Source organism: Solanum lycopersicum, chromosome 11, assembly GCF_036512215.1.
Source record: "Solanum lycopersicum chromosome 11, SLM_r2.1".
In the NCBI taxonomy this organism is placed as follows: domain Eukaryota; kingdom Viridiplantae; phylum Streptophyta; class Magnoliopsida; order Solanales; family Solanaceae; genus Solanum; species Solanum lycopersicum.
Window position 1 is genome coordinate 58,444,537 of NC_090810.1, and position 13,387 is coordinate 58,457,923.

At 31.0% G+C, this 13,387-nt stretch overlaps 1 protein-coding gene across 1 annotated transcript; it reads right to left on the reverse strand.

Moving 5' to 3' along the window:
• Positions 1-3,971: 3,971 nt before the first annotated feature.
• ABCB15 (ABC transporter B family member 15) lies at positions 3,972-10,658 on the reverse strand. The gene is made up of 12 exons (XM_069291333.1): positions 10,324-10,658; positions 9,157-9,211; positions 8,894-9,069; positions 8,593-8,814; positions 8,285-8,523; positions 7,680-8,205; positions 7,318-7,591; positions 6,400-7,208; positions 6,058-6,321; positions 5,720-5,980; positions 5,333-5,629; positions 3,972-5,267 (listed from the first exon to the last, which is right to left on the reverse strand). The coding sequence occupies exons 1-12, from the start codon at positions 10,540-10,542 to the stop codon at positions 4,917-4,919; spliced, it is 3,693 nt and encodes a 1,230-aa protein (XP_069147434.1). The 5' UTR covers positions 10,543-10,658; the 3' UTR covers positions 3,972-4,916.
• Between the last annotated feature and the right edge of the window lie 2,729 nt (positions 10,659-13,387).

A 13,387-nucleotide genomic window follows, 5' to 3' on the forward strand; every position in this document is an offset into this window, starting at 1 on the left:
ATGGGCATTAGCTGATATATTATTGACTTGAAATTTTGTGTGATTGTGTTTTCTTTATTACACCCGTATAGTTGTGATAATTGAGGTGGTTATTTATTATGTTGATATTGATTGAGTGAGATGCATCATTATCCCCTTATATTGAAATAATATTGTATACATGCATTGACATGAGATTGAGTTTAAGTTGGGCACGTGGAGATCGTCCGTGCTGGGGATGGTGAGATATGCATTGCATCACATCATTCATTCTTGATGATTATATGTTTCTTCTGCAGACACCACACTTCATATGTTCTTCATGATTGTCTTAAAGTTTTCGATTTCTTAACTAAAATAGCGTTCCTATATCTTCCATGCCTTTTGAAATGTATATGTAGATGCAATGATTTACTTAAAGATAAACATACTTTCTTTATTTACCTGAAGAAAGTCATTATTCACTTGGAAAAAAGATTTATTACTTTCAATTGCCTTTATGTTTACCCTATTCATGGTTTATTTAAATGGTTATTATTCTTTTATTTTCATATAATGTTATATATATTCAAATAATGTTCAAGGGAAGGCAAATTCGTTATCCAACTTTGAGCTAAAGGACTTCCCAGTTATAATATAATATGATCTGACGATGATTCGGTCACAACATTAATTAAATCATTTTAAGAGGGCAGAAGCTCAAATATGTCACCAAACTTTGAGAAAAACATCAAATCTCATTGTTAACATGTATTTCAGTTATGATTCGGTCATAACATTAATTAAATCATTTTGAAGGGCAGAGGCTCAAATATGTCATCAAACTTTGAGAAAAAGACTCATCTATGTCATTTCAGTTAATAAATACTGATATAGAGGTCTCAAGTTCGAAAACCCTTGTCAGCGAAAGCAAGGGTTTTTGCCTTCTGGGTTGAGCTCGTCACACCAAGCTTTCCTAGTGCGGGTTACCTCTCCTATGTGGTTTGCAAGCTATCGTATAGGAGTAGAGGTTTTACCCAGTGCGCACCCAAAGGATAGCGACTGTGGTTTTTCCTTGTCATAAAAAATAAAAAATAAAATAATGACATGGATGGACCTTTCTCAAACGAAAATGGTATAGATGAACCAAACTTTTAAAGGATGACATAAATGAGTATTTTCTCAAAGTTCGATAACATATTTGAGCCTCTATTCTATAATAAACGAATTTGTGAGACAATGCATACTTGTTAAGGAAAACATTCAAAGATATAATTCAAACCTTACTTTTTCACTATTGCCCTTTATGAAATCATAAATATAACTTTGCATATAAAAAAGTGTTTTATCTCCTAGAAAGTATCAAACTTCATTAAATGAAAGAGCTAATATGAAAAAATTCTCAAACATTCATCTTGAATTTTGAACAATAAAAAAAGCCTCAAAAACTCAGTTAATATGGAATAGAGCTGCTACTAGAGCTGTACAAAATCGAACCGAAAATCGAACCAAGCTGTAAATCGAGTCAAACCGAGAAAAAACCCGACTAGTGATTTGGTTTGACTTAATTTGGTGTTGGAAAAAAAACCCGACTATAGTTGGATTGGTTTGGTTTCAACTAAAAAAACAACCCGAGACCAAACCAACCCGACATTATATATATAAGTTTAAAATTTTATTTTATACGTAAAATACTTATTTTGATATAATTTTTAAATATCTATTATACTTTTTTATAGTTTTTATCTTTAGTATATTTATTTCATGTTTGAAAGTTGAAATTCTTAATGATCTAATAAAGATTATAGTCCATATATGTTAGACAATTATAATAAGATTTAAATAAAAATCAAATTATTATTATGCAAAAAGAAAATCAATTCAACACTAAGAATGACAATAATATTGAATATATGTTTTTTATTTTTATATAGATTTAGACAATTAAAATACATGATCTAATTTTACTTCTTCTTTTTTTAAGTATTTAGTCATGTAACTAATATTTACTATACTTATTTTAGCATGATTTAGTATTTTAAATTATGATCAATTTCATTATGACTTATTAATTTTCAATATGTTTTACACGATTTTATTATTATTTTTATTAAATATTTTAGTGTCATTAATCATATCATATTGTTTTGTTATTTTCTTGAGAAATAACTTAGTTGCATTTTGGTAGGACTAAAGAAATATTTAAAGTACAAGCAAATTATATGTTTATAAGAATACTCTATCGAAAAACCCGAAAACTCCGAAGAAATCCGAAGTTGAAAAACTCAAGTTTTATTGATTTGATTTGGTTTATAAATTCAAAATCCGACAAAAATAATTTGGTTTTATATTTGAAAAACCCGAACCAATTCGGTCATGCACACACCTTGCTGGTACATATGGATGTCTATAATGGTTACTTGCAATTATGACATAACTCAACGAAACTCCACATTAACAAAACTCCTTATCGACTCCGTTGTCGATACTATTGTACTCTGCTATGAAAATAAGTATAGATCTCCAAATTTTTTCCTCTAAGAAAAGAAGGGAAAAGGGTCTGATATACCCCTTAACTTTGTCATTTGGAGCTGATATACCCCTCGTTATAAAAGTGGCTCATATATGCCCTTACCGTTATACAAACGGCTCACATATACCCCTGCCGTTACAAAATGGTTCACATATACCCTTCATTTAACGGAAGTTAAAAAATTAGTTTTAAATTTATATTTATTACTTCTAGTTTTTTTAAAAAATTATTTAGGGGTATATGTGATTCTTCTATCAAAGTTCAAGGTATATTTTAATTTTTTCATATATAAATTATTTTTTGACTTCTTTTATTATAATTATTTGAATTTCTTATTCTTATTTTGTTTTTTTCTTTCATTCCTTAGTTTAAAGATTAAAAAATTAAACTATTTTTTTGTGTGTGTATTGTAATTTAATTTCGTATTCGAAGAAAAAATTTGGTCATCTACACTAAGTTTTACAAAAATATTAGTGAAACATAATAAATTTGATTATCAAAATAATAATTATAAATTAGTCATTGAAACAAAAAAAAGTCAAAAAAATATGTTTGACGAGGATTAAATTTACTCATATGGGATAATATTTTTTAGAAAAAAATAATAAAAACTTAGATTAAAATTATTATTTTTTTCATTTCTGTTAGAGGAAAAGGGTATATGTGAGTCATTTGTTTACGAGTAGGGGTATATATGAGTCACTTTCATAACAAGGGGTATATTAGCTCTAAATGACAAAGTTGAGGGGTATATCAGACCCTTTTCCTAGAAAAGAATAACCAAATATTGAAGAAAATTAGTTATATTTTCCTCTCCGGAAAAATTATTCCATAATGCTTCAACTTTCATTTCATAAAAGCGTAAAACTCAAACATGATTTGATAAAGGGAAAAAGGTCTGATATACCCCTCAAATTTGTCATTTGGAGCTGATACACCCCTCGTTATAAAAGTGGCTCATATATGCCCTTACCGTTATACAAACGGCTCACATATACCCCTGCCGTTACAAAATGGCTCACATATACCCTTCATTTAACGAAAGTTAAATAATTAGTTTTAAATTTATATTTATTACTTATAATTTTTTTCAAAAAAATTATTTAGTGGTAAATATGATTCTTCTATAAAAGTTCAAGGTATATTTTAATTTTTTTCATACAAAAATTATTTTTTGACTCTTTTATTATAATTATTTGAATTTCTTATTCTTATTTTATTTTTTTCTTTCATTCCTTAGTTTAAAGAAAAAAAATTAAACTATTTTTTTGTGTGTATTGTAATTTAATTTCGTATTCGAATTTTTTTTGGACATCTACAATAAGTTTTACAAGAATATTAGTGAAACATAAATAAATTTGATTATCAAAATAATAACTATAAATTAGTCATTGAAACAAAAAGAAGTAAAAAAAAAATGTTTGACGAGGATTAAATTTACTCATATGGGATTATATTTTTTAGAAAAAAATAATAAAAATTTAGATTGAAAATTATTATTTTTTTCATTTCCGTTAGAGGAAAAAAGTATATGTGAGCCATTTGTTTACAAGTAGGGGCATATATGAGCCACTTTCATAACAAGGGGTATATCAGCTCTAAATGACAAAGTTGAGGGGTATATCAAACCATTTTCCCTTTGATAAATCAAGGCAAAATCCTAACGAATTGGTCGAACAAAATACAAGTGTTGAGTAACAACTTCTACTCTTATGAAAGGTGGGCCTGACCTCTTCCTTTCTATTTAGAAAGTGAAAGTCCTTGTCAGTTTCTTGTCGCGTAACCTTTTCCCAGTGCACGGAGCCCCAACGAGGAAGTTTTTTCCTTTCCCGATACTTTTTTGTGTCTTTCTTTGGGAAACTTACGAGATGCTATATTTTCAGGGAGTCCGACCCCTCAATCGAAAAAAAAAGACGGTTTGTGTGAGTCGGATTCTATATGAACCAATGGATCGTGACAAGTTGTTACTACTAGCAATGACTTCCTGAAGAGTAGCCACCCTAGAACCTGACAAAGTCATTATGAATGAATTCCCAAGCAATTCTCAACCAACATATGCGATTCGAGTGGGCGAACAGGATGCAAAACATATCATAAATGTTGAATTCTAAAAAAAAGGAGGGATCTGGTTTGTGAGCCGGTGTTCTACCTATCGCTGGTAAACTCTAATGTAAAATACCAGGCCTCTCTTTGATCATTCCTGTCTTTCGGTGCTTGCCCTTTCTTCTTCATCGATCTGCACTCCAGTTACCATTTGTCTTGTATTGTGATAGTAAAGTTGTCACAGCTAATCTTATATTTCACAAAAGGTACAAAATTGGGAAAATGTAAACAAAAGGGCAAATTAATTATCCTTTTTGCGATGTTCCAATGCTATTTTTGGCCCTTTTCCGTAGTACGTATTAAGAACGAACAGAAAATGAAATTATCTATACCCAATATGATGTTTAATAAGAGAGGCATAGTGACCGTTTTCGTTACCCAGAAGAGTATCATGGTTTCCTTCCTCTGCAACGACTCCGTTTTTGATAACACAAACTACCTCTGCTTCCTTAATTGTTGATAATCTGTGTGCTATTATAATCGCAGTTCTATCGACCATTATTTTTTCTAATGCCATTTGAACCACCCTTTCAGATTCCGCATCAAGTGCACTAGTGGCTTCATCAAGTAACAATATTTTAGGATTCTTCAAAATAGCTCGTGCTATGGCGATACGTTGTTTCTGACCACCTGAAAGCTGAGCACCTCGCTCTCCAACCATGGTATCGTACCCCTGAACAAGCACAAAAAAGTAAGCCTCCTAGTCCTACGTTACGTTATATTGAACCATTTTCTAACCTGCTGTAAGCTAGAAATGAACTTGTGTGCATTTGCCAATTTTGCTGCAGCTATTAATTCTGCTTCACTTGCATCTCCAGCTTCCTTCCCATACATTATATTGGCTCGGATGGTTTCGTTGAACAGAATTGGTTCTTGGCTTACGAGCCCCATTTGATGCCTTAGCCATTTCAAATTGAAATTTTGAATGTCAATCCCATCAAGCATAATTTGACCCGAACCAAAATTATAATATCGTTGTAAGAGTGAGATCACTGTAGACTTTCCACAGCCACTTTCTCCGACTAAAGCAACTGTCTGTATGTTCGTAATCAAATCTAAACGTTCATAATTCATGAAATTCACAATGTTAAATGAGCAACGGATATTTGAGTCATATATATATACCTGGCCACTCGAAATTGTCAAGCTGAAGCCGTTAAGAACTTGGATGTTTGGCCTCGTTGGATAGGCAAAGCACACTTGTTTAAACTCGATATCTCCTTTGCTTTGGTCTAAAGTTAAACCGTCCTGTTTACTCGAATCTATCTTTGAATTTCTATCTAATATAGAAAATATTGAAGCAGCAGCAGTCTTAGCTTTTGTAAAATCATTCATAAAGGTTGATCTAGAAATAGCTATAGACGTAAAAAACACAGCAAGGAAAACCTGCGAGGACATATAAGGCGGACTTATTATATGATATTATTGTCTTGCCTGCTGAAGCATGTTAAGTAAATACTTACGCGGAAAGTAGCAGAATTTGAAATTGTTCCATTATCTACAAGGGTAGCGCCAGCGTAGCCACTTGCTGCATATACAAGGAAAATGAACGAAGACGTAATACCATAACTGATACCGCTAATCATCTCTTTTCCAGTCGCGGACATTATTGGGACATTACTTCCCTTTTCATATAGCTCCAACACCTTCTCTTCTACACAAAATGAAACAACTGTTCTTATATTACTGACTGCATCGTTGACTACTCGACTTGCTTTCTCATACTTCTGCAACAACAAAAACAAAAGTAAGGTTTCAGTTGCAGATTAACGGACATTTTATCGTTTCAAAGCTTCTTGACAAACCTTTGCATCAGTACCAAATCCTTTAGCAAACTTGTTCTGAACATAAATGTTGACCATCATAAACGGTACCATGGCTAAGATAATAAGAGACAATAACCAACTTGCTTGAAAAGCAATCATAATCCCGATAATTGCAGCTGCAAGATCTTTAGTTATTTTTGCCAATACATCCCCCACTAGAACTCGAACAATAGCTGCATCACTAGAGAGCTTTGTGGCTATCACTCCAACAGAGTTCTCTGGCTCATCAAACCAACCGATTTCCATGTGGACAGCCTTTTGAAAGCACATCGATCTAATTCGTTGAATCAATTTACAACCAGCCACGGTAAATATAAATGTCTCTAGTGGAGATGAAATCAGCAATATTGCTCCAAGAACCACAATCATGAGTGACCAAAATTGTGTATCTTTCTTTAGTTCATCAGGTGGCTCATAAAATGCTTTAAGTATGTTGGAAAACATTAAACCAAAAGCCGGGAGGACGGAACCAGAAAATGTTGCAACTACTGCTCCCATAAGAAGAATAGGAAACTCGGGCTTATTCAGATGTGCAAGGCGAATAATATGACCTTTTTCGAGATTTTTAGATACTTCTAAATTCGCATCTGAACTTTTTGTCAATATAGTCTCAGGAATTCCTTTAACTTCTGTAGTATCATGATTTTCACTCGATTCTGGTCTTGACTCGGTAGAAAGAAGTTGTGAATCATCGAGGCAAAGTTGCTCTTTTTCTTGATTTACTTCCTGCAAGCGAATAAGTTGCGAGTATGCTCCCTCAGGATCTTTCAATAGCTCAAAGTGTTTACCTGAGATGTATGATGAGTGTTAGCATTCAATATACGAGAACATTGGCTCAAGTCGTTGAGCAATGCTTCGAGAAAATGTGTAGAATAATTCATACACATTTGTTTATACCTTCCTCAACAATTGTGCCTCGATGAATGACAGCAATATTATCAGCATTCCTCACTGTACTGAGGCGATGCGCGACTATTATGGTTGTTCTATCAACCATAATTTTGTCAAGTGCTTCTTGTACAAGACTCTCTGATTCAGCATCTAGAGCACTTGTTGCCTCGTCTAGAAGTAAAATACGAGGGTCTTTCAGAATCGCCCTTGCTATAGCTATTCTCTGCTTTTGTCCACCAGAGAGTTGAGTTCCACGTTCACCGACATTTGTCTCTATTCCCTACAGGAAAAAGTTCATTCCATTGAACATCATCTACGTACGCACGTACATCATATATTCTAATCAAATCAAACAAAAACACACCAACCTCGGGTAGTCTGTTAACAAATTTAGATGCATTCGCAATCTCAATTGCTGCTTCGATTTCCTCTTTGGTGGCTCCATCTTTCCCATATGCAACATTTTCCTTGATGCTAGTTGAAAATAATGTAGGTTCTTGACTTACTAGAGCAATCTTCTGTCTAATCCACTTAACCTGAAACTCTTTGAGATTACGTCCGTCTATAAAAATTTCACCTGATTGTGGATCGTAGAATCTCTCAATTAAACTAATAATTGTGGACTTTCCACTTCCGCTTCCACCAACCAAAGCAGTAGACTTTCCGCTTGGGATTAACAACGAAAACTCGTTGAGTATTCTCTCTGTCGGTCTACTCGGATAGCTAAAACAGACATGTTTTATCTCTATATCTCCACGGATGTCGTCCAAAATTATCCCACTATTGTTGTACACATCAATCTCTGAATGTCTGTTTATAGTCTCAAACATCTCGTACGCAGCAGCTTTCCCTGCTGTAAATGCAGCAAAGCAAGGAGATGCCTCACCGATGGACCTACCAACCAAAAAAAAGAACATATGTAAATGATAGATCATCACATTAAAACATTATTTGAAGATTCATCGACACTCACATTGAAGCATTTAACACAGCTAGAGTTATGGTCAACACCGAACCTCCAGTATAACCTTTCTCCAAGATCATCTTTCCACCAAACCAGAAAGCCAAAGCATAATTGCAGAAGAGAATAAATTGGGACAATCCGAAGCCTAAGCCATTTACAAGTCCTTCATGTATACCCGATTTGTATGCCTTTTTTAAGGACTTGTTATACTTCTCGAAAGCCTGCTTTTCACCTGTGAATGATGCAACCTATAACATTAAGTTAGACTTGGCATATTACGAAAACACATAAATGAATAAACGTTAAGTTAGTCATACTGTTCTGATGGAACCGAGTGTTTGCTCAACTACATTGGCTGCCTTAGAATAAGCTTTGTGTGACTGGGATGCCTGTCTAGACATGAAGAGGAACATGACACCGATAACTATTATCAGTGGAACGATAGGTGAAATCATAACAAGTGCTAGAAGCCACCCCTTGATGAACGCAATAGAAAATGCTCCTACAAACATTGTTATGCACCTTATCATTTTCCCCACCTAACCATAACCAATAGTTAGAATTCATAATATACATATATATTACATATTTTCCGAACTTTTTTATATATCATAGTACCTTATCACCCATAGCATCTTGTATGATAAAAATGTCACCAGACATTTTCCCAATAACTTCACCTGTATTTACTTCCTTATCAAAGAAACTAACTTCTTGTCGCAGAACGCTTTTTAAATACAACACCCTTAGTCGTGCAGCTTGTCGCTCTGCAGTTAGTGTCCAACAACCAACCTCTACCAAACAAATAACACAAATTTTTAACAACTTTTGCTATTAATTCATACTTGAAACAAAACTTAGCTTAGTTCTTTAAGACTTACGAAGCGTTGCTGATACACCTGAACCAATGGCCAAATAAACAAGTTTTAATGATACCTGAAAAACAACAAGGTTCATAATATGAAAAAAATTATAAATATGTCGCTATTCAACACACAAACTTAAGAAAATTTTGCAACATTTTAACCACTGTAATCTTCAACTTGTATCAAGATACGTCAATACTGATACATATGTACCTATAAAACAAAACTAGAATTTTGGCAGGGGCATGTGTACCTCCGCGCCCTGCCCTGCCTTAAAAGCTGGGATGTGGGACTCTCTACACATACGCATTTTGTTTAGACATTCCATCGAACAAGTTATCTATCAAATGGTGAAAAAACATTCAACAAATGACAAAAATATTTAACTTATCCGTTTTATATCAAGCAATACGTGGCACAACTCTCGATATAACAGTTCAAAACAATATGTATAAGTGGATTTACCCATAAAGGTCTCATTAAAATAGGATTCACACAAGAAAAAGCACTTGTCATTCGTTGGTTATTAGCAACATCCCAAAAACTTGTCAAGATAAACAAGGCGGATTTTATCATAGGTCCTTCCCGCCAAGGCAAAAAAGGCGTCTTTCGAAACACTTTCTATTTCTAGTTAACATTTTTTTTAAAAATTACAACTATTGCACTTGACTAATAAGATAGAAAGGATCTTCTTGCTTATATCAAGGGAGGACGAGGGAGAGAGGAAGGGCACATTAGGTAACCATGCTGAAGCTAACAAAACAAACCTCGAAAAGTCACAAGTAAAAAGCCAAACGAGAAATATGCCAAAAAGATACAAGCATTTTATAAAGGAGTAAATTCAGTCAATCGACCTACATCCACAAACAAGAGGAGATAACCGATTCACTATATAAAACAGAGTACAGAATACATACAATTTACTCAGAATACAAAGAGGTTCACACAAATATTAACACAAGTGTCTCACCATTTACCGCCCTACACAAAACTCGCAAAACCCCTAGAACTATACTGTGATTGCTACTTGTAGAGTCATAAATATTTTCTTACAAGAAAAGGGCTAGTCAGAGATTACATATTAGCAATTATGATAAGAAACTCAGGACTATAATAAATCATCTAATATATATATATATATATATATATATATATATATATATATATATATATATATATTACCTTGGAAACTTGTTGAAGAACAATTGAAGTTAGGTTTAGTCCAAATGCATCCACCAATTGCCCAAACATGAGAGGGGCAATAATATGGCATAGTCCATTGCCAAAAGCACCTATTGTTCCCAAAAACATCAATATTTTGTCAATATTATCAGCAAATGAAAAGAGTTTGTAAAGTGAAATAGTTTTAGTTTTCTTAATTTCATTTGATTTTTCTGACATTTTTTCACTAAATATTGAAGAGGACCCTTCAAAACTATTGTTGTTATTAGTCACTTTTTTGGTCCTCTTGAGAAATTAATTGTTGATCTAACAAGTAATAGATATATTTGTAGAGGGGATTTAATCTATTAAAATGGAATAATTAAATAAGAACCTAGATGCTTTGCACGTTTTGAGATTTTTTTCTTCAAGGATAAATAAAAGATCAATTAGTTGGCTAATGAATCACAAAATATATATGGCAGCTGTGAAGTTCTTTAGTTTATTAATTGATCAACAATTAGTTTGGTTACAACTGATATTTTATATGTTTTTATAACTTTTATCGAGCATATAAATATTAGACATTTAAATTTGTGTAAATTTAAATTAATGAGATTAATTTTAGGGAATGATAATCCAAAGTTTCAATTATGTTTGTAAGATTAGTTTCTCTCTTATCTATTTAATAGGAGAAAATGAAAAGGTAAGAAACTTAAAATGTTATTAATAACAAATTACAATAAAAGAAGTTCTATCAAAGTTAATTTTATTAGCCACAAATTTACATATATTCTCATACGATTTCACTACTAACTTAAATAATACAAATTTTATATGTTTAATTAAAACAACAACAATGTAGTGTATTCTTATAAAGTGATACCGGGTGTGCTCAATTAGAATATATCATTAAAAATATTCAATACTAAAAAAAAATTTATTCATTTATTTTTTGATTGATTACTAATATAATAGACCATATCATATATTTTTAGGGACAAAAATATTCAATAGATATTAAAAAAGTGTACCATAGATAATATACCTTTAATTCAACCATGGAAAAATCTAAAATATTATATATATGGAATAATCATTTTTTTGTTCAAAAATGAAGAAATAAAATAAAAGAGAACAAAATAATATTAGTTAAAATCAAAATAGTACAACAATGAATCTTCAAAATGTTTGAAAATCAATTAAACTTTTATACTACGGCAACTCTCTATGCATGAATCTCCGAGATAATTAAGTTTCTTTCTTCATTTTGTTGAACTTGTACCAAATAATGTGATGAATCTTTCAAGAATATACCAATGATCTTCATCAAAGTGAAGATCATATCGTGACATCATCTTTTCTAATATCTTCTTTTTTGATTACTTAATTACATGATTGATGAAGGAAACGATGAAGAAAATAAAATTAAAAGATTATACTACTAAGAAGATGAAATAAAAAATGGAAATGAACATGCAACATCTCCATAGATGATTGGTATTTATAGATAAAATAAGTCATAAAAATGGTTAAAAGGGAATCGAAAAGACATGCTAATTAAGTAGATAATATCAATAGATGAAGTTTTTTTGTAACTCGTTTCATATTATTACAATATTAAATATGATTGAATTTTATAATTAATAAAAAAATATTTTATGAAAAGATTTTTTTAAAAAAAGACAAAAAAAAAAAGAAGAAGAAACAAATGGAAAAATTTAATACTAAAAATAAGATTTATTCATTTATTTTGTGATTGATTACTAATATGATATACCACATCATATATTATAAGGGGCAACAATATCCAGTATATATAAAAAGAAATGTACCATAAGTAGTATAGTTTTAATTCAATCATGGCAAAATTTAAAATATTAATTAGCTATAAATTGAGGTATATATAAATAATAAAAAAATGTGCATCTTTTCATCTTCAACGACAACAACAATGAACAAAATATTCATTTTTTTTGTTCAAATCAAAGAAATAAAATAAAAGAGAATAGAATAATATTAATTGGAATCAAAATAATACAATAATGAATTTTCAAAATGTTTGGAAATCATTCAAACTTTTATACTACTATGACTCTATCTTCCGGAATCTCCAAGATAATTATGCTTCCTTCTTCATTTTGTTGAACTTATACCAAATAATGTGATGAATCTTTGAAGAATATATCTATGATCTTCATCAAAGTGAAAGTCATATTGTGACATCATCTTTTTTATGTCTTCTTTTTATTATGTACATGATTGATGAATAAAAAGACAAAGAAAAGAAAATTAAAAACCTATACTACTAAAAAGAAAGAATGAAAAAATGAAAATGGACATTCAACATCTGTATAGATGATAGGTATTTATAGATTGGATAAGCCATAAAAATAGTTAGAAAGAAATTGAAAAGACATGTTATTTAAGTGAGAATATCAATAGATGGAGGTTTTTTTGTAACTTATTATATATGATTAAATTAATAAATATATTTAAATTCTTTTAATTAATAAACAAATTATTTCATGAAAAGAAAGAAAAGAAAATATCAAAAAAGAGAGAAAAACAGGAATGGAGGCCATAGAGAGGTGCCACATCACCTTGTCTATGGTCCTCATTTATATATATATATTGATTAATATAAATATTATGATAATATATACATTTTACTAGTTCATTAATTAGTATTCCTCAAGTAATGTGCAAAGTCCATCGTAGATAAGTAAAATTGAACGAAGGAATATTTGATATTTACTTTCTCTATCTCATTTCATGTGATATAATTATTAATTTTTAATTATGTGCATCATATTAGTTAGTTTTGTGCCTGTTATAGTATTTGCCAGTTTATATTTTATTTTATTAGTTAGTTATGTGTCTGTTATAGTGTTTGACAGTGTATATTGTATTATATTAGTCAGTTATGTGCTGTTAACAGAAGTATGAGAAAGTATTTATGTAATATTTTTTCTTCATCTCCATTTGGGTGTTTACTTCAGCAAGAGAATTTTTGAAATAAATTTAAAAGTTATTTTTCTGCTCAATTTAATTTAATTAGTATATAGTTTTTTTGAAATTATAT